Source organism: Hevea brasiliensis, chromosome 10 (genome assembly GCF_030052815.1).
Source record: "Hevea brasiliensis isolate MT/VB/25A 57/8 chromosome 10, ASM3005281v1, whole genome shotgun sequence".
NCBI classification, from domain to species: Eukaryota; Viridiplantae; Streptophyta; class Magnoliopsida; order Malpighiales; family Euphorbiaceae; genus Hevea; species Hevea brasiliensis.
The window spans coordinates 91,571,279-91,591,182 of NC_079502.1; the positions used below are offsets into that span (position 1 = coordinate 91,571,279).

The window sequence follows — 19,904 nt, forward strand, 5'->3', positions numbered from 1 at the left end:
AAGAATACTCAAAGAGATCGGTCATTTACAGGTAGAAGGAACCAAGCTTATGTGTGATAATGGTTCAACTATTAAGTTGTCAAAAAACCCAGTTCTGCATGGTCGTTCCAAGCACATAAGGGTAAGATTTCATTTTCTTAGAGATCTTATTAAGGAAGGAACTGTCAACTTATTGTTTTGTGGTACTCGAGATCAACTTGCTGATTTGTTGACAAAGCCTCTCAAGTTGGAGGCATTTCAAAAACTGCGTAAAGAGCTTGGTGTATGTGATGTTTCAGACTTAAACTAATTCTTGTTATAAAATCCAAAAAAAAAGGGAATAAGTTTAAGGGAGGAATGTTAGGAGTTCTTGGTCCAGTCAATTTCTGTTAAAATAAAGTCCTATTCTTCAGGAAGTCCTATTCTTTTGGGACTGTTAGGATTTATCTGCTGTTATTTTTCTTTTCAATAACTTTACGTTATTTGTGTTTATCTATCTTTTGTAAGGCTATATATTGCCATGTCTAATTTCAATAAGATGATCACTTGGAAATCCAATTGTTTATGTTTCTGGTTTAGTTATTTTATTGTAAGACTCTACATACAACACTTAATGATATATATATTTTTTGTTATTTTAACAAATAAAAATTATTTTAAATACTTTTTAACTAAATATTTAAAATTAATTTTAAATAATTTTATTAAATAATTAATTATTTATTTTTAAATTAATTTATAAGTTAAAAAAGTATATTTAAAATTAAAAATAAAAAATAAGTAGGTATGTCAAACACACTCATAATATAAGTTCATACACGTTAAATGAAATTTAACTAAGAAAATCTTATAGTTTTAATTGAAAAACACAAGTATTACGAGAATTTTTTTCTTATATAATTTTCTAAAGGAAAAATGATGCCTGCAGCTCAATGAGGATACCACGAACGAAAAGCCATGCCCGATGGCCCCGTCTTCGGCCTCGCGCCCTTTCTACTCTTTTATCTTGGCGTGGCCCATCGTTTTATAGTTTGTCATCGTTGTCCAACGACGGGTCGTTTTGATATATGCTTTGGTTTAGTTTCTCATACCGTCTATGTATTCTTGTGTTGATTTGTTGTTTTTTCAGTCTCGTGGAACACAATATGTTTTTCTAATTGAATTTCCTGCCACATTTGTATCGTTATATTATTGTTTATCATTGGTCATCTAATGACATCTCGTTTTCCTAGCAAAACTAATTTAACTCCATATGTGTGGGTATTATAAGAGGCGTAATTTTAAAAATTGAGTATTTGGTTTAAATTAAATTGAATCATTAAAATTAAATTAACTGAATTATTATATTTTTAAAAATTAAATCGAATCAAAATGAATGAAAAATTGAATTAAATTGAACCGCTCTATTTTAATTTGATTCAATTTGAATAAATCAATTTTTGAGTTTTAATGAATTTTTAAATTTAGACTTAATTTTTAAGTTATTTGATCTGATTTTGATATTGATTTGAATTTAATAATTATTAATTAATAAAATTAAATAATTTATATATATAAAATTATATATACTTCATAATTTTCTTATATAAATAAATAAATTTAAAAATTAATAAAATAATTTAGTTCGATTCAGTTTAATCGATTTTTTTCTATCTAAAATTGAATTGAAAATTTTAAAATATAAAATTAAATTATTTTAAAAATTAAACCAAATTATTGAATTAAGGCAGTTTAATTCGATCCTTGTTTCTAAGCCAAACTTTAGAGTACTATTGCTGTCCAAAAACACTGAACGACAAGTCGCCTAGATGTACTGTTACTAGGAAAAACGACGTCGTCATTTTTCCTGCGTTGCCGCTTAGCTCTAGGCTTCTAATGTGTTTCGAATCTTATTTGGACATGGTAAGAACACAAAAACCCGGCAACTCGCACATCTGGATCGCAGTAAGCGCTATCCTTTGATCCCATTTTGTATTCCAATTTGATGCGTGGAAGCTATTAGCTTGATTTCGATCTCATACAAACGACGTATACATCATCTGCCATTACCAGTTAAGTTCTTATGGAGGAAAAATCGTCTTCCTTGTTAAGTTTCCCGCTGGTTGGGTTCTGAAAATGTAGTTAATTTTCACTTGTATTGGTAATAGCAATCGAACATCATATGTTGCTTTCTACTGGATTGTATTACTTTCGAAGTTTAGGTTACTTGCATATTTGTTGTTCTCTTGCTCACCAACTGTTTGATCTAAGGTCTTACTTTTTTTTTTTTATATGGTTCATGCAAATCTTGTTAAGACTGGTTTTAAATGGCTTTGAGGAAGATAATGTGGCAAAATCTTTCTGGAGATTGTAGTAGATGCATTTCGCACTTCAGATATTATAGCTCCCGAATTGACTGGAAAAAGCTGCGGCCTATGATACTGAAGAGAATAGAAAATCGTGCTAAGGACTATCCTGTTCGGGACATGGTTCCCGTGGCTCAAGAGGTCCTCAAGGCCAGAATGCTTCTTATTCAAGGCGTGTCCACTCTCATCCAAGTGATTCCAGTATTGGCGTGCAAGTAAGTTGTTGTGTGCTTGGTGTTTTTATTTTGATCGTGTGTTAAAGGTGTAGCAAGAATTAGCATGAACTATGAAAAAGATGCTATTTACTCTTCGTTTAGTCGCAATTTCTGTTCGCATAAGAAATGGCCCATTTCTTATTTCCATCTGAACAATGCGTTTGCAGGTTCTGTCCGGAAGTATATATCGGAGAGAAAGGTCATTTAATTCAGACTTGCTGGGGTTACAGACGTGGTGCTAAGAATCGGGTTCATGTGTGGATTACTGGTGGTTTAAATGATATACTCGTTCCAGTAGAGACATTTCGCCTGAATAATATGTTCCAAAAGATTATTAAACATGACCAAAGATTCGATTTTGACCGTGTTCCTGCTGTTGTTGAGCTCTGCAGGCAGGCAGGTGCTGATCAAACTGCTGAGAATTTGTACTCTAGTACAAGGACTTTGGACAGTGTCTCTAGTGGTCTTGATAGAGCTGATTCTCTGTCACCTGAGGATCTTAAGTTGGTAGCAAATGGGACTTTGAGAGCATGGGAGACTCTTAGATCAGGGGTGCAAAAGTTGTTGTTAGTTTATCCAGCAAAAGTTTGCAAGCATTGTTCAGAAATTCATGTTGGGCCATCTGGACACAAGGCTCGCCTTTGTGGTGTGTTTAGGTATGAAAGTTGGCGTGGATCACACTTCTGGAAGAAGGCAGCTGTAGATGATCTGGTGCCTCCAAAGATTGTGTGGCGGCATCGGCCTCAAGATCCTCCAGTTCTCTTAAATGAAGGGCGGGATTTTTTTGGACACGCACCAGCAGTGGTGGATCTATGCACAAAGGCTGGTGCTATTGCACCAAAAAAGTATTATTGCATGATGAAAATTCAGGGTTTGTCAGCAACATTTAAATACTGAAGATCTCTGCTGAGTCAATATGTAGTGGTTCGGGCATCAGGGTATGCTAATTTGGCGATTAGAGCCTCTACAGCTTTTATCACTCATCTAAGTTGGAGCCCAGACAGACTCATGATCAAGTTGCTTGAATGGCTCACTGGTAGGTCTTGGATGTTGGTGCTTTTTCTTGCCTACATCATGTTTGTTCATAAACACTATCTGAACCTTATATTTTATTTATACAACATTGACATGAGTCCATTAGCTGTAATCTCTGTATTTGTGGATAATAATTTATATAGTTTAATTTCCAGAATCCTTTTGTTTTGAATACAATTATGTGGTTCTGAAGAATGTGAGCATTCTCTAATTTTCATCAATGTGTAGTTCATTACTTTTTATCAAAATATGTTCAAGCACTTGCATTTCAAAATTTGGAGAAATTTTTACTTCATTTGTATCTAGCAATGATAATGTGATGGTCATTGTTTCTTTTCCAAGTATGTTACTCAGACTTGGGTATGGGTGTCAGAAATGGATACATATTCGTTTTGTAGACTTATGAGCTTTCTAAATAGAAAATACAGGTATATGGTTATGGATCTAAATCTGACACAGGTGCTCGGATAAGTTATATAAGCCGAAAGGTTGAAGTAATGTATTCAAAAGGGGCTAGCCACAATTAAAATTGTGATATACTACCATTGGATTCTTGAAATATTTAATATTTTTTAATTTGTTTTGTACTTCAAAGTTGCATTCTCTTTGTAACTTTTTTTTTAGCCTATCTTTTAATTCAATATGTTTTTCATTCTAAGAGTTCTCTGTTACTCGAGTGTCCGACAGCATGAATATGTGTCAGAGTCATAATTTCATGTCGTGCCCCTTGTTGTGTCAGGTTGACACGGGTACAGCATGACAAAATGAAGAGTCATAGCATTAGAGTTTTCTGGTGTGCTTGCATATTGACTTGCTAAGTGAAACTAATTTGTTTAGCCAAAAGCATCTTTGGTTTCAAAATATTGAAGTTGTCAACTTATTATAGTTTAATTGCATGAGGATCTGAATACGTAATATAATTTTACTAGGTTTTTCTAACAGATGGACAGAAGAAAATAAGAAGCATTGGCACATATCAGGAAATGTTTGTGAAATATCACAAATGATTTTGTATTTCAATTTGAAGATTGGCATTTTCTGCTTTAGTTGGACATATTTTGCTTCAAGATTAACCTTGTGTTCATTCCAGCCGGCAGTCACATTTCCATTTTGTCTATTTTATTTCAGTTGAAACCAGCTTCAGGGATCAAAACAAATGCTGGCTGGGTTCACCTCTGTCTTCATGATGTTGAAATAAGACATGAATAGCTGTTGCAATTCTACTGTAAGTTTTGATTTTTCCGATTAGCATATTTATCTTGAGAGGTGTTTGTAGTTTACTCATTTGGTGTAATGTAATGGAAAGATGTAAGGTTCCCTCTCTTAATCTTGGATGACATTATCTGCAGTTTTTGTAGGATACAACAGTAATCAGTGAACGTACAAGCTCGAAGAGGACAGAAATGGCAACTAATTGATTTTGGAAACTTGGTTTTTTATTTTATGTTATTTTATTTTTTAACTGATTAAAGGAAATTCATGCAAAAAGGAGAAAATGCTTAACTAATATAAGCATATTCTGTATTATCATTAGCAGATTACATTTCGAGTTGCATCTATCATGAAGGTTTCCACTTTCCAGCACTTTTGCGCTGCTTGAATTCTGAAGCTTACCTATCAACTCAAACATTTTGAGCTTCCTTCACCTGAAATATCTGTGGAAAATGCTTATTTTCAGTAGCTGGTGAGATATGTAGGCGGTGAAAAATATGAAAAATGTGAGTTGTCTCCATGTTCTAGTCCTGCAGCAACTCATTTCAGCCATAGCAACGTAGTGCGGAAACCTGCTTAAGTCAATAATTTTTGTCCTAGTTTTAAAACAAGGAGAGTTGAAAGGAAAAGTGTCATTATGGGATTCACGGTATGCTTATTTAATTTGAATTGCACACTGATTCGCCAATTTTAGCATTATATCATATTCATGCCCAAAGATGAAATTGCTTAAAAACATGGCCATTCATTTCTCCCAGAATTCCCTCCATTGATCTCAGATGTGCTTGACAGGTTGTTTGAAAACATGGCAATTCATTTCTCTCAAAATTCCCTCCATCTATCTCAGATGTGCTCGACGAGACAACTTGAAATTAGGGATGGGCGTCGGTTCGGTTCAGAAAATTGAAAAGCTGAAATTTATAGTAAGATTAAATCAAATTAGAAAGAAGATCAAAGTGGATCAAGCTAATTTACTTTTATTTGATTCATCGGTTTGAGTTTTATAAAGGATATTTTTTTTTCTTATTTTGAACTTATTTAATACTTAATTTTAATTATTTTAAACTTTAATTTTAGAATTAACAATAATTAATGAAAATTATTATTCAGTTCATTTTTGTTTTTTATAAAAATTGAATTAAATTTAATAGAAAGAATTCCTTGAAATTAGAAATCAAACTGAACTGATTTAGAACAAATTTTGCTCTCCTATAGTTTACGTGCCTGTTAAGCATTGAGGGAGGAAGATGAAAACTGTTTTTTCAAGAAAAAATAATGATTTTAAATACCGTTAAAAAATAGTTTAAAAAAATTATTTTATTATTTAATATTTTAATAATTAAAATTTATTAAATTTAATTTTAAATTATTTTTTAATACTTTTTAATTAATATATTTTTAAAAATAATTTTCACACCTTTTAATAGAAATACCAAACAGTCTATCTACTTGTCTATTTAGGTGAGAGAGGGACTTGAAGTTTTGGAGTTTGATATTTGAACATGATAAATATGAGCATATTCCAAGCACATGGTAAATTTTCTCTTATATAATAGAATGAGAAATTATCAAATGCTTTCATATTCACCAAACTATTACTCACAATTATATAAATATTACTTTCTATATTTAAATTTCTAATTATAATCATTTTTTAAAAAAAAAAAACCATATTCAAATGCAATGTCTGAAAAGGCAGCAATATCAGATTGAACCATTTTGGCTATGGACAAAACTAAAATTAGTAAAAATGTAAAATAAATTATTTTTCTTAATAATATATAAATTACCAAACATACAAAATTATTGTATATTAAGGGAAATTAATTAACTTATGGTTTGATTAGAGTTAATAAAATCTGAAAACCGTTGTTTTTATTTAGTCTCTTATTTTTCTCCCCAATTCATATTTGCATTGTAATAGACAAAAACGTTTTGGAAATTGGGACTTCTTGGTCCGTTACAAAAACGTTTTCGAATTATTTATTATTATTTTTACCTTCAAGGAAAGCAATCCCAAAATTGCTTATTTTATTTTATTTTTTTAATTGAGTTTCAATGGAGAGATCCAGATTTATAATTTTTATATTCTTAAAAATAACTATAATAATTTCATTTAATTAATTATCAAAATGTTGTAAAAATTTTTATGTCAAGTAGGGGTGAGCATTCGGCTTAAATCGAAACGAACCGAACTGAATTAAATCATAAAAATCGAATTATATATTTTAGAAATCAAATCAAACCGAAATGAATAAAAAATCTAATCAACTGAATCACTGTATTTTGGTTCTGTTTGGTTCAAACCGCTCGGTTTTATTTTTTATTTTTTTAATTTAGACTTGATTTTCAAGTTATTTGATTTGATTTTGACCTTGGTTTGAACCTAATAACCATTAATCAATGAAATTGAACAATTTATATATATAAAATTACATATAATTCATAAATTCCCTATAAAAATAAATCAATTAAAAAATCAACAAAATTATTCGGTTCAGTTCGATTTAACCGATTTTTTTCTCTTTAAAACTGAGCCAAAATAACCGAAATTTTTATACTATAAAACTGAACCGAACTGAATCATCTTAAAAATCGAATCGAATTATCAAATTAAGGCGATTCGATTCGATTTATTCAGTTTGAACTGAATAATACTCGCTAATGTCAAGTAATTGATATGATTTAAAAGAAATGGAACTCATTATATGATAAGAGAGTCTTACCATTAATCCAAAATTAATTATTATTTTTTGCTATAAATCCTGATGCTGTAAGCATGTTTCAATGCTTATATCATAAGATTACATATTGTAAGAGATGACTTAAATTGGACATTAACTTATAGCAATCTTTCTTTATTTGGGTTTGAGATTTACTATATTTTGCTAAACTCACATGGGCGGAATTAAATCAATTACCAAATAATACATGTTAAAATTTATTGTCCTCGCATTGCACACATTCATTCTTGTTCGTAGGCATGTAATGCATTCATACTCATTAAAAAGGCATGTTACAAACTAACAAGCGAAAATGCAGCAAACGTGGACACCTTTCCAGTATTAATGGATCATTCCTCACTTCTTCTCCTTTTTATCTCTAATTGAAACTATGAAACAAAACCTTGTTATTTTGCCTTTGCAATGAAGGTGGTGGTGGAGATTTTGACAGGAGGTCTCTTCTACATTCAAGTGGGTAATGATGCTACAGTTGCCGATCTCAAGCGAGAGATCGGTGACCAACAAAAGCTACCTCAGGATCGTCTCATCCTCTTCCTCGACAACCATCAAAATCGCCTGATAAATGAAGATGGAGATGGAGCATCTCTAGTTGATTGTGGAGTTCATGAAGGATCTCATATCTACCTCTTCTTCAATCCACTTGAAGATGGATCTACCCATCATTTTTTGTTCACTTTGCCTGATTCTTTCCTTGGGGAGGCCTGACTTGCTTAGTTTTCTGGCATTTTTTTTTTCTTGCTAAAAGTTAAAGGAGGAAAAGCTCCCCAGCATCACTAACCTCGCTGAGAGGAGTTTGCAGATTGTCTACCAAGAAAAGCGGTTTGGTAAATTTTCTGGCAAAATTTAGCATAGATCATTGTTGTATGGCTTTGGATTAGAGTTTACTTTTATTTGGTAGAACATGGTGCTAGGTTTTGTAGAGAGAGCCTGATACAGGCTTTGTTCATGTTCATCATGTTTTGTGTTAATTACTGATGACAGAAATATATCTTGGAAAATAATTTTAACAAGATTAAGAATAATAAAAATTAATAAATATTTTTTTTGTTTATGATATCTCAATTTTAATTAGGGTAATTAATGGATTTTGATTTTGTAAAATTTCAAGTCATAACAATATTAATTAAAAAGTAATTACTACAATTTTTGATGAAATTTAATTATATATTATATCATGCATGTACTTTAAATAAAGCCTGTTAATCATAAATCAGGACATAAGTGAAAGCCCAATACCCTACCCTTTAATTTTCTAGGTGGGCTCTTCGTCTGCCATGCCCATTTGCTCACTTCACTTCTGCCTACGGTGTGAAAAAAAAAAAAAAAGACTAAATTTAATTGAAAATTTAATTAATCGAATAAATCATTCGATAATTATCTTTTTTTTTTTTAATTTTAAAAACTGATAATTAATAGAATCAACAAAAAAAATTGAAATAAAATTTTAATATTTTAATATTAATTTTTGTTTTTAATTATAAAAATTATAAATTTATAATGAAATATTCAAATATTTAATTTTTTTTATTTAAACTGTAAATTTAAGTTAAAATTACGATCAATTAAATTTTATTTATTTAAAAAATGATAAAGCAACACAACTAAATTGGTTAAAATAATTAACTAAAAAAAATTTGATTAGCAACCAATGGAATCGGTTATTAATATATTAAAATTAGTTGCTAATTGATTTAGTAATCGATTCAGTCGATTGCAATGAAATTAATTGTAAATCATAATTACGAAGTAAATCGATTATTAAATTAATTAAATTTTTGTAAAAAATAAAATTTTGGTAAAATATTATCCGTTGTTAATAGTAACTGATTTAAGAACCGAAATCAGTTACTAATAGCAATCGAAACATAATCAGTTATAAAAATTTGGTATCTTTAATTTTACAATTTTACAATCATTTTGTAAATCGATTGCTATTTGTAACTAATTTAGTAATTGAAAATTTAATTGCTTGTTTAAAAAATTATAAAAAAAATTAAAATTTCAAAAAAAAAAATAAATAAATCAAATAAATAAATTTTTCAAAAAATTACAAAAACAATAAATTAATAATAAAAAATTAATACTAAAAAATTAAGATAAAATATTATAAAAAATTACTAATAATAACTATTATAAAAAATAATAACAAAAAATTAAATATAAAAAGATATTTATAAGATAAATTACTAAAAAATTTACTAAAAAAATTATCATATATATATTATAGCAAAAAAATGCTAAAAATTAATATTACAAATAATTTACTAATAAAAACTATATTTGTACAAAAATTTTTATTTTATGTCAAAGAAAAATAAATTAAATAAAAAAGATGAGAAAAAAAATGATAAAAAAAAAGATGAGAAAGAAAAAGATGATAAAAAAGAAAATATATGAGAAAGAAAAATATAATAAAAAAGAAAATATATGAGAAAGAAAAAAATGAATAAGAAAATAGATGAGAAAAAAAAAGATGAAGAAAATAGATGAAAAAGAAAAAAATGATGAAGAAAATAGGTTAGAAATGAAAAGATGATAAATAAAATAGATGAAATAAAAAAGATGATTAAAAAAATGAGAGAAAAGAGAAGAAAGAGAGAAAAAAATGAGGAGTGTGGAAAGAAAATAAGTAGTGATTTATACAAGCGAATTAATAACCGATTTTGGTTGCTAATTTCTTTTAAAAATTTGGCTGAAATTTTCGAGGGAAAAATTTTACAATCGATTCGCAATCAGTTGCTAATAGATCGATTTCAATTGCTCGCAAAAATCTATTGCTATTAGCAATCAATTCACAAATCGATTGCAAATAAAAAAAAATATATCAAAATTTTTGAGGAGAAAAAAATCAGTTGTTATTAGTAACCAATTTTAATCGGTTGTAAAAATTGGTAGTTGTTAGTAACCGATTCGCAAATCGGTTGTAAATTGAAAAAAGAAAACAAAACTTGGCAAAAATTTTTGGAGGAAAAAGTTATCAACTGATTTATAATTGGTTGCAAAAATTGGTTGCTAATAGCAACCGACAATGAATCAATGGCTAATAACAATCGATTGCAAATCGGTTGCTAATTTTATTGTCAATTAAAATAATTCTTTGATTTAGTAATCGATTTCCTAAATTGGTTGCTGATTATATATATAAAGTTTTTCTAATATCGATTAATAACCGATTTAGCAACCAATTATAAATCAGTTACTAAATTTTTAAAAATTAATTATTTTACTTAAAAAAAATTAAAATCACAAATCAATTACAAAATCAGTTGCTAATAACAACCGATTTTCAGTTCATTACAAAAATCAGTTGCACAATTAATTATTTTTTGTAGTGATTCGATTAATTGCAAAATTAATTATTTTTTTGTAGTGATTCGGTTAATCATTGATCCCTTAATCAATTTTAAGGATGAATTATAATTCAGTCAATGTCATTGATCCCTTAATTACTTTTAAGGATGAATTATAGTTTGATCACAATACGATGGAGAGGAAATGCTTCCTTTCTATAGCTACAAACTCTGTGAAAATGAAGACCAACTTTTAATTGTGTTGCTCCATTCCGATCAAACAATGATTAAGCATAATTCCTTTCTTCAATATGCTAGCATTTTATATTAATTAGCAGCAAGAGTCCCATATTAGAAAAGAATAAGGAATCTAAAGGGCTTATAAAGATGGAGAGCCAACTAATTAATCAGTTAATTCTAACATTTTAGTAATGGTTGATCTAAGCTCAAATAAGCTCATCTCGTTCTTCATAATTTTACCTTGGTTTACTCATTTACCTCTGCCCGTGCTTATTTTTGATATTCTCTTCACCGGCTAAAATGTATATAAAATAAAATTAAATTGATGTTAGGAGTTTTTTCTTTTTTAATAGGGGGATTAGGACTTCAATCTAGTACCTGTCAGATGAGTGATATACTTTTAGTCACTGAATCAAGCCAAGCTAGACTTGACATTAGAAATTAGTAGGGCCCATCATGTAGAATCATGAGTTTTGAGTTACTTCTTTTATTGATATTACAAGAATTTTTTTTTTATATATATATAAGTCAAATTCTTTTATTAAATAAGAAAATAAAAAAGAGGAAAAACTAGCTACAAGGTTCCGGACCAACAAGTCCTCCCAATTACATCCACCTAACAATTAACCCCATAGCTAACCCCATAGCTGATGAAAAAACTCCCCCAAAAGAAGATAGCAATAAAAATGATACATCATCAAGACAACAATAAAGTAAACCAAGTGCTACGTGATAGCAACAAAATCCGGCTGTCTTAGAGACCTTATTTTAGCTAGATAATCAGCAATATGATTAGCCTTATGCCTAATGTGGATAAAAGAGATATTCAATAATGTAGCCACCAAATTTAGGACTCCTTAATGCTTTCACAAAATTTAGGACATTCGGTGACATTCAGTGCGAGAAATTTTGTTTAACTGCAAATTGGAGGTCAATGGAAGAGTGTTGCAAAATTTATAATTCCGCAAGAAGTTCTTGATGTTGAAAAAATTTAATTCAATGAACTATCGCTTGCCAAGAAAACCAAAAGTTACATAGATGAAATTTAATCCTTTTTTTTTTTTTTACAAATATTACCTGACCCAGATAAAACCAGAACTGTCTACTACAGAATAATCGCCTGCCATGCACAGACAAATATATATATATATATATATATATATATATATATATATATATATATATATATATATATATTACTAATTAATTAGAGTGGAAATCTTATTTTATACAAAAATGAATAATTTTTGGTTCTCGCTGAAAGAATGTCTAAAACAAGCTGGCCTTTTGAGCTATGGATACGTGGTAGGCATGTATTTATATAAAACACAAAGGACTGGCCATTAGTCAGCTTTTGAATATATATATATATATATATATATATATATATTTGTGAATTAATTACTAATTAATTAGAGTGAACATCTTATTTTATACAAGTATGAATAATTTTTGGTTCTGCATCGACCATCTCGCTGAAGGAATGTCTAAAACAAGCTGGCCTTTTGAGCTATATATACGTGGTAGGCATGTATTTATATATAACACGGAGGACTGGCCATTAGTCAGCTTTTGAATTAGTTTATTGACCTAATGGAGTAGCCAACTAATTATTAAGTTTAATAAAAATAATGACAGTTTATCAATGGCATTTTCAGAGGCTTAATAAGCATCAACTATAAATACTGGGTATTCGTGCTCCAGTATTTCAGGCCTAAAAATACTTCAGTATCATCAGAACCTGTCAAGTCTCCATCCTCTCTTTTAGATAATGGCTATTCGAAAGCTTCTTTCACTTGTCTTTTCTCATTTGGTTCTCTTCCTCGTGTTCTTAGACCTAACAAATTCCCAAAGATTACAAGTTGGGTTACAGGTTGGTTTAGGCATAAGTACTTCTCAAGGGTTACAACTCGGCTTCTATCGGCAGACCTGCCCAAATGCAGAGAGCACTATCCATGGTATGGTTCAACAATTCATTTCCAAGGATCGAACGCTTGCTGCTCCTTTGCTAAGAATGCATTTTCATGATTGTTTTGTTAGGGTAAGTTCTATGTTATAATTTCAATACAATTATTAAAATTCAACTTATTATATCGATGAACTTGCCAAAGAAACTTTACAGTTACAGGCTCATGGAAGTTAGTTAAACTAAGCCAAGGTTAGTTAAACCAAGCCAAGGTTAGTTAAACTAAGCCAAGGTTAAGGGGAATTCTTATTCTGGGAATAACATTGTTAATTGTATGCATGTGACAGGGATGTGATGGTTCTGTGCTATTAAATTCTACAAACACCAATCAAGCTGAGAAGGACGCGGTTCCCAACCAAACCTTAAGAGGTTTCAATGTGATTGATACTATAAAATCTGCACTAGAAAAGGATTGTCCTGGTGTGGTTTCTTGTGCTGATATTTTGGCCTTGGTAGCTCGAGATTCAGTTGCAATGGTATCATCTCCTTGCATAAAATTCATCAATTACTCATCCATCATCATATATACATGCCTATGTCTAATGATTGATCAATCATTTTCCATTCAGGTTGGTGGACCATCTTGGGTTGTTCCCACTGGACGTAAAGATGGAAGGGTCTCTATTGCTTCAGAGGCTTTAGCACAGTTGCCATCTCCTTTCGCCAACATAAATCAACTGAAGCAAAACTTTGCTGCAAAGGGCTTAAGCGTAAAGGACCTAGTGGTTCTATCAGGTTAGATAGCTAGAAAAGTAGAAATCTAATGTTTTGATAAAATATAATAATGCTTCTGATGAAGAATGAGTTTGCCAATTAAGAATTCAGCTCTTGATGCACCCTATATTGAGTTTGAAGGCGATACATAAGTCGGACTTACTGTAAATGTAAATCCCCAGTGGTCTTTTTGTTATCACTAACCCCTAAACATTTTTTCCAAATAATATGCTTATTATAAGACTAGCAGTTCAGCAGTGAAATGCATGTCTTGCATGCAGAAGCTTAAATTACAATCTCCTATATTCTGAGAAATTCCACGTACTACATACACATATATAGCTCCATTCCTTTCAAATTTTGGAAATGCTAATAAAAATATCTATTTTTGTTATTGCATTTATGATATAATGATAAGAGAAAAAGATTATAACGTCAATTCCATCTTGTTTGCAGGAGGACACACCATTGGAATTGGACATTGCTTTGTAATCTCTAACCGTTTGTATAATTTCAGTGGGAGAGGCGACACAGATCCCTCACTGGACCCAGCTTACGCAGCAGAGTTGAAGAAGAAATGTAAGCCTGGAGACACCACCACAGTCGTAGAGATGGACCCAGGAAGCTCCAAATTATTCGATGACGATTACTACACTGTTGTAGCTAGAAGAAGAGGGCTCTTTCAATCTGATGCAGCTCTTCTCAATGATATCCAAACAAGAATTTATGTTATACTTCAGTCTTCAACCAATGGAATCACTTTTGCACAAGATTTTGCTGCTTCAATGGTGAAACTAGGCAACGTTGGAGTCCTCACTGGCAGCCAAGGTGAAATCAGGAAACAGTGTGCCATGGTAAATTAACTAATGGATTTTATTTATTTATTTTTTTGGCATTTTTAATCATGAATTGATCGCTACATAAATTTGATTGTGTTAGTGTGAATTTCTTAATTTGTAATTGATTTTCTGCATTTGCAACAATCGGTTGCAAAGCATATACAATTTGTAATTTTGGGTTCTTTCTCTTATATATTGTCCGGAATTAGAAGGTTTTGTAATCTAAAGTTTATTATTTTGTTCAAAGTTTAATTAGTTGTCTATTTTACTTAGCCTGATTTCAAGTCTCTATTCTTCGTTCTCCTACTCTAAAAAAAAAATCAATTGTACGTTTTATTTGTGTAGTATCATATTTTGCATTTGTTGAATAAATTTAGCACTATTAATTAATGAATAAGAAATCTCTAATTTTTTTTTATTATATCTATAATCACATGATTATAGAACTCTAAAAAATATAAAATTATTATAAATGAAAAAATACTTGATCAGCCCATAATTGAATTAACTCCAATATTTTCTCTCTTAATTTAACATGAATTCATCATAAAAAAATTTTTGATTTATTTTTCATTCATGTGTTGCAGCACTTATCTCTTGACTAATATTTTGGTGGACTTCCCACCAAACTCTTTTATTGATGCACATTTCATCAAAATACTTTTTGAGCAATTTTCTCTAATAATTCTATCATAAACTCTCTTTTTTTAAAAAAAAAATAAAAATAAAAATCCTAAATTAGCTTGTACCATGTATATTCATAAATCTCATATTTAAAAGTGTGTTTAAGATTTTTGAAAAAATTTCTCATTCAAAAATACTTTTTTTTTTCTCACAAATCCTATAAAATTATTGAAGTTTTGATGCCACATATTGAAAAAAAAAATACTGATAAATACATCTTATTGAATAAATATTAAAAATTCTTCATACAAATTTCTTACCCAAAAAATTAACAAAAACAATATTTATATAGTATTATATATTATTTTGTTGTATAAAATATCTCTAAAATATCTCAACAAATTATACCCTCTCATGATTATGAAAATAACTAAAAAAATATGAAATTATTAATAAACAAATAAATATGTATGAGCCTATATATATACATGGGGGCATATGATTGTATTTTCTATGCTAAAATCAATAATAAAACTGTTTTTAGCAGCTTGATTGATCTTTCAATATTGAGAATGAAATGTATCAAGTTCAAGTTTTCTCATCTATGTATTTTAAGATGATTCATTTGATAATAAGAAAGAGAAATTGTTACCTCTCGATAATAACTCATCAGTTGTTATTAAATCTATTGAGTCTCAATTAAATAAAAAAAATCTATATATTTTTTTCCTTCTTAATAATGTCTTTACCTCTATCATCTTATTGGTTTCATAACTTTTCTCCCTCTCTTCTTGTTCTTTTCTTCATTTTTTTTTTCCATCATTGCTTCTCTTATTTTCCTTCCCTTCTATCACTTTCCTTGCTGCCAAACACTAAAGTCATGATAAACTCAGGTACTAACATATAATCAATTATTTATTCAAAATTTTGTCATAATATAATTAAAGAATACTAAAAGTCATTATCTTCTTTAACCTACCCTTTTGAATGGAAATTCAGCATGAGCAACCTTGCTTTGCCCACTAAAAACAAAGTAGCTTTATTTTTTCTCTTTTTCAGTTAGATAGCAACTGGTGAACAATTTTCCATTGACCAACATATTTATTTTAAATTTTATAAAGGTGAACCGGTGCAAGACCATGACAAGAAGGAAGAATAGGTAGTATATATCTCCAGAATGAAGCAGGCTAAATCAAAGTAAAATTCAACTTTTCTTTAATTGTACATAATGATGGAGTAGGAATAAATAGTACATAATTTGCTGGTTTATTTGAACAGGAAATTTTTTTAATTTTCCCATTAAGTTGCATAGAATCACAGGTCAGCCTTTTGAGATATAGTTCAAACTCTAATAATCATTTTTCAAAAAAAAAATTATATCAATAAATAAAATCATGAACATGTATGCACTTTGTTTGCAACAAATATTGCATAAAATTTAATTCAATTTATAACAATATTTATATTTTTTTATCATCAAGGACGAAACAATAAACCACTCATACCTGTAATTTTCTGTTGAATATGTGATATTAAAACAGTTAAAAATATGGATAAATAAAAATCAAAGTTTCGGAAAAATAAAATACAATTCCGAAACTTTAATAAAATTAAAGAATTAAATGACTTAACGACCAACATTAAAACTAGTAAAAGTCATTAAGGCTTTTGTAGAAGAACTAGTTGAGGCGTAATCAGGAACTTGATACATGGCAACAGGCATCTTCATTGGAAGATCAGGAACTCCAGCCTCAAAATTAAGCACCTGAGCAGCCTGCCTTATGGAGGGTCTCAGGTTGTGATCAGGATGAGCACACCACAACCCAACAATCAACAATCGCTCCATTTGTTTTACATCGATCGCTCCACAGAGTTTCTGGTCCACTGCATCAAGGAGATTTCCATTTCCATACAGCTCCCAAACCCATGCTACCAATCTAACCTGTGATTCATCTATGTCAGGCTCAATTGCTCTTCTACCACAAGCAATTTCCAGCGCAACAATCCCAAAACTGTACATATCTGATTCTTTACTGGCTTTGCCAGTGCTAATATACTCTGGTGCTATGTAGCCCATAGTACCTGCAGGTCCTGTGGTCTTGGGGCCTAGCTCGTGATCTATTAGCCTTGCTAGGCCAAAGTCACCAAGCTTTGCCTTAAAATTTGTATCCAGCATTACATTGCTAGACTTGATATCCCTGTGCACCACGCACTGCTCCCATTCTTCGTGCAGGTAGAGCAGTGCAGAGGCCAAACCAAGAGCTATCTTGTATCTAACTCCCCACAAGAGCACGCTTTTTCCCCTGAAGAGATGAGAATCAAGGCTACCATTAGGCATGAACTCGTAGGCTAGAAGAAGTTCGCCTCTTTCATGGCACCAGCCTATAAGTTGGACTAAATTTTTATGTCTTAAACTGCTAATTATCTTCACTTCTGACTTGTACTCTTTTCTGCCCTGCTTTGACCCTTTAGAAAATCTCTTAACAGCCACAATTTGATTGAAATCAGTTAAGAATCCACTATAAACACTGCCGAATCCTCCCTGACCGAGCTTCCCATGCTCATCAAAGCGATTCGTTGCCTGTTCCAGCTCACTATAATTGAACCTTTTCGGCCCTGATCCCCTTTCAAGTTCAGTTTCGATGGAAAAATCGACGATCGCATCGTCATTTTGGCTTTGGCTTTGGCTTTCTCTGCTCTCTGTCGTCCTTTGCGGCTTCAACCGCAGCAGAATGAATCCAATAGTTGAAACACAAGCAGCACAAACAGCACAAGCTCCAATGGCTGATCCCAAAACCCACTTTGTCTTCATTTTCTTTTTGTCAAGTGTATCTTCTATGCTTGATGAATAGAATTTCCATGAGAAAATGGTATATGTCTGGCTTAACTCTCTGCTAGAAGCTGAGAAGCCAACACTGACCCATTCTGGTAGATACTCTCTGAGATCAACTACCTTGCAAAGTGTTGAATTTCCTGTCAATGTATTATTATCAACATGATCAATCAACAACACACACAAAAGTTTCTTAGCAGCGCAGTAATTAACCACTGCACTAAAATTTTCCTTCTCAGTGCAATGCCATTCCACGCCCTTTACAGGCTGAAAGGAGTTTATATATATCCCCACATGCTCTGTACGTGGGTCAAACTCCACAGCAACAAACTGGGTTCCCGTTTTCTCGATTGGATCACCACCATTTGAATTAGAAGGGATGCTAGAATCATTTGGAACGAGAAAAAATGAGAGCCCATCACGCTGAAGATGCCCATTGTCAGAGTTGATAGAGAAAGTGAATAGAGTTTCAAAATCAGTAAGCTTTCCAGTAGCCTTGTCCCATAAATGCATTTGTTTTCTGTACAAGGCTTGGCCGCTTAGGTGAATAACCTGGTCAGTGAGCAGAGCATCTCCTTGGAATAGCAGATCCCTGTTATTGAAACTGTGAAGGTCAAAAGATAGTGTGTTTGCTGAGTGAATAAAGGACATGAATGTGATTAATCTAAAGGCCCCAAAGTAAAGGCCTGGAAATTGAAAATGGGAATGTTTTAAGTTGCGAATAGCCATAGTTTTTTTCCCACATGATTGGATGATCCCAAGTGTTGAGATAATTATAGTAATTGGGTTAAGCGGTGCAACTCTGTAGTTTCCTGGAATGTTGGTTTATTGTGATACAGAGGAGCATTTACCGATTAGTTAATTTAGTCAAGCATTTCAAGAAAAACATTGAGAAAAGTTGGTCAGGCTTTTGGATAAGAAATTTCTTTAAGTTGATAGCATTCCAAAATTAGCATTGCTGGAAGCACATATCAAGTGTCTTAGTTGATAAATTTTACTTTCATCCACTCGGACGGCAGATATATAATATAAAGGATCTGATTTGACTGCAACCATAAAAGGGACGTCGACGTTCATTTACTGTGGACAAATCAATAAGGCATTTTGCTAATTGGAGAAAAAGATTGTGGGTCAGATATCAAAGTCGCTGGCATGCACTTGCAATGATTTTGGATTTTGGAATTGGGAAAGGCCACAGACACAAAGGACTTTAAATTATCGTAAAAGCACAGTGGGAAATCAAATGCTCATAATTTCGAACACGATTAATGAAAAGAACTATTGTCAGCTGTAGGAAATTAGTTATGCTATTGATTTAATGGAAAGGGATTATGCTCGAGAAAAAATTTATTTAATTTTGATTTATTGTACTCAAAATATTAATACGTGAATTGATTAACTTTAATATAGATTAAATTATATTATTTTAAATACATAATAAATTTGATTTAAATAATAATTTCTCATTTGCTGATGGTTAACCTTCTTTTTGCCAATGCTATAATAAAAATTATTTTCAAGTAAATTATAATATTCAATTATGCTATGTTTAGTATGCTGAAATGCAATTAAAATTTCTATTGAATCTTAATATAAAATTTAATTGCGTTGCATTGAATTATGGATTATCAAACATAAATTACGTGCATTAAAAAATAGTAAACTACACACTCATAAGGAAGTTATTTTTTCCATAAATTATTGAGAGTGAGGCAAATATTATTATGAAAGAAAAAGTATATTTTAGTAACTATGGTTTACGTGTTTTATTAATAAGGATATGAGAATTTTTTTTTTTTTGTATTTAATGGCCTATATTATTATACCGTTAACACTTAAGAGCAAAATTATTAAACGGCATCAATATA

General features: G+C 30.7%; 4 protein-coding genes across 7 annotated transcripts; 3 read left to right on the top strand and 1 right to left on the bottom strand.

Moving 5' to 3' along the window:
• Window positions 1-1,811: 1,811 nt before the first annotated feature.
• LOC110648184 (APO protein 4, mitochondrial) lies at window positions 1,812-5,251 on the top strand. 3 transcript variants are annotated; one of them, XR_009151791.1, is made up of 5 exons: window positions 1,812-2,030; window positions 2,275-2,539; window positions 2,707-3,575; window positions 4,703-4,799; window positions 4,924-5,251. XR_009151791.1 is itself a non-coding variant. In XM_058154380.1 (3 exons), exons 2-3 carry the CDS (start codon window positions 2,286-2,288, stop codon window positions 3,434-3,436), a joined length of 984 nt encoding a protein of 327 aa, XP_058010363.1. In that variant the 5' UTR covers window positions 1,812-2,030; window positions 2,275-2,285; the 3' UTR covers window positions 3,437-3,766. The 3 variants fall into 3 exon arrangements, 1 of the variants encoding a protein (XP_058010363.1); XR_009151792.1 differs by having other exon boundaries at window positions 4,933-5,251; XM_058154380.1 differs by lacking the exons at window positions 4,703-4,799; window positions 4,924-5,251 and having other exon boundaries at window positions 2,707-3,766.
• Window positions 5,252-7,626: 2,375 nt separating this feature from the next.
• On the top strand, window positions 7,627-8,586 carry LOC131183787 (uncharacterized). The gene has a single exon (XM_058154381.1). The coding sequence runs from the start codon at window positions 7,933-7,935 to the stop codon at window positions 8,233-8,235; it is 303 nt and encodes a 100-aa protein (XP_058010364.1). The 5' UTR covers window positions 7,627-7,932; the 3' UTR covers window positions 8,236-8,586.
• Window positions 8,587-12,831: 4,245 nt separating this feature from the next.
• On the top strand, window positions 12,832-14,603 carry LOC110648185 (peroxidase 27-like). 2 transcript variants are annotated; one of them, XM_021802331.2, is made up of 5 exons: window positions 12,832-12,885; window positions 12,934-13,101; window positions 13,314-13,502; window positions 13,596-13,761; window positions 14,197-14,603. In XM_021802331.2, the coding sequence occupies exons 1-5, from the start codon at window positions 12,832-12,834 to the stop codon at window positions 14,601-14,603; spliced, it is 984 nt and encodes a 327-aa protein (XP_021658023.1). The 2 variants fall into 2 exon arrangements, with proteins under 2 accessions (XP_021658023.1, XP_021658022.1); XM_021802330.2 differs by having other exon boundaries at window positions 12,832-13,101.
• Window positions 14,604-16,705: 2,102 nt separating this feature from the next.
• LOC110648186 (L-type lectin-domain containing receptor kinase IX.1-like) lies at window positions 16,706-18,771 on the bottom strand. The gene has a single exon (XM_021802334.2). The coding sequence runs from the start codon at window positions 18,763-18,765 to the stop codon at window positions 16,831-16,833; it is 1,935 nt and encodes a 644-aa protein (XP_021658026.2). The 5' UTR covers window positions 18,766-18,771; the 3' UTR covers window positions 16,706-16,830.
• Between the last annotated feature and the right edge of the window lie 1,133 nt (window positions 18,772-19,904).

Excerpts from the sequence above, each read along its gene's own strand:
- LOC110648186 (XM_021802334.2), bottom strand. The coding sequence starts at position 18,765 with ATGGCTATTCGCAACTTAAAACATTCCCATTTTCAATTTCCAGGCCTT.
- LOC110648184 (XM_058154380.1), top strand. The coding sequence starts at position 2,286 with ATGGCTTTGAGGAAGATAATGTGGCAAAATCTTTCTGGAGATTGTAGT. Across the intron at positions 2,540-2,706 it reads ATTCCAGTATTGGCGTGCAA|GTTCTGTCCGGAAGTATATA; the intron begins GTAAGTTGTTGT and ends ATGCGTTTGCAG.
- LOC110648185 (XM_021802330.2), top strand. The coding sequence starts at position 12,832 with ATGGCTATTCGAAAGCTTCTTTCACTTGTCTTTTCTCATTTGGTTCTC. Across the intron at positions 13,503-13,595 it reads CTCGAGATTCAGTTGCAATG|GTTGGTGGACCATCTTGGGT; the intron begins GTATCATCTCCT and ends TTTTCCATTCAG. Across the intron at positions 13,762-14,196 it reads GGACCTAGTGGTTCTATCAG|GAGGACACACCATTGGAATT; the intron begins GTTAGATAGCTA and ends TCTTGTTTGCAG.
- LOC131183787 (XM_058154381.1), top strand. The coding sequence starts at position 7,933 with ATGAAGGTGGTGGTGGAGATTTTGACAGGAGGTCTCTTCTACATTCAA.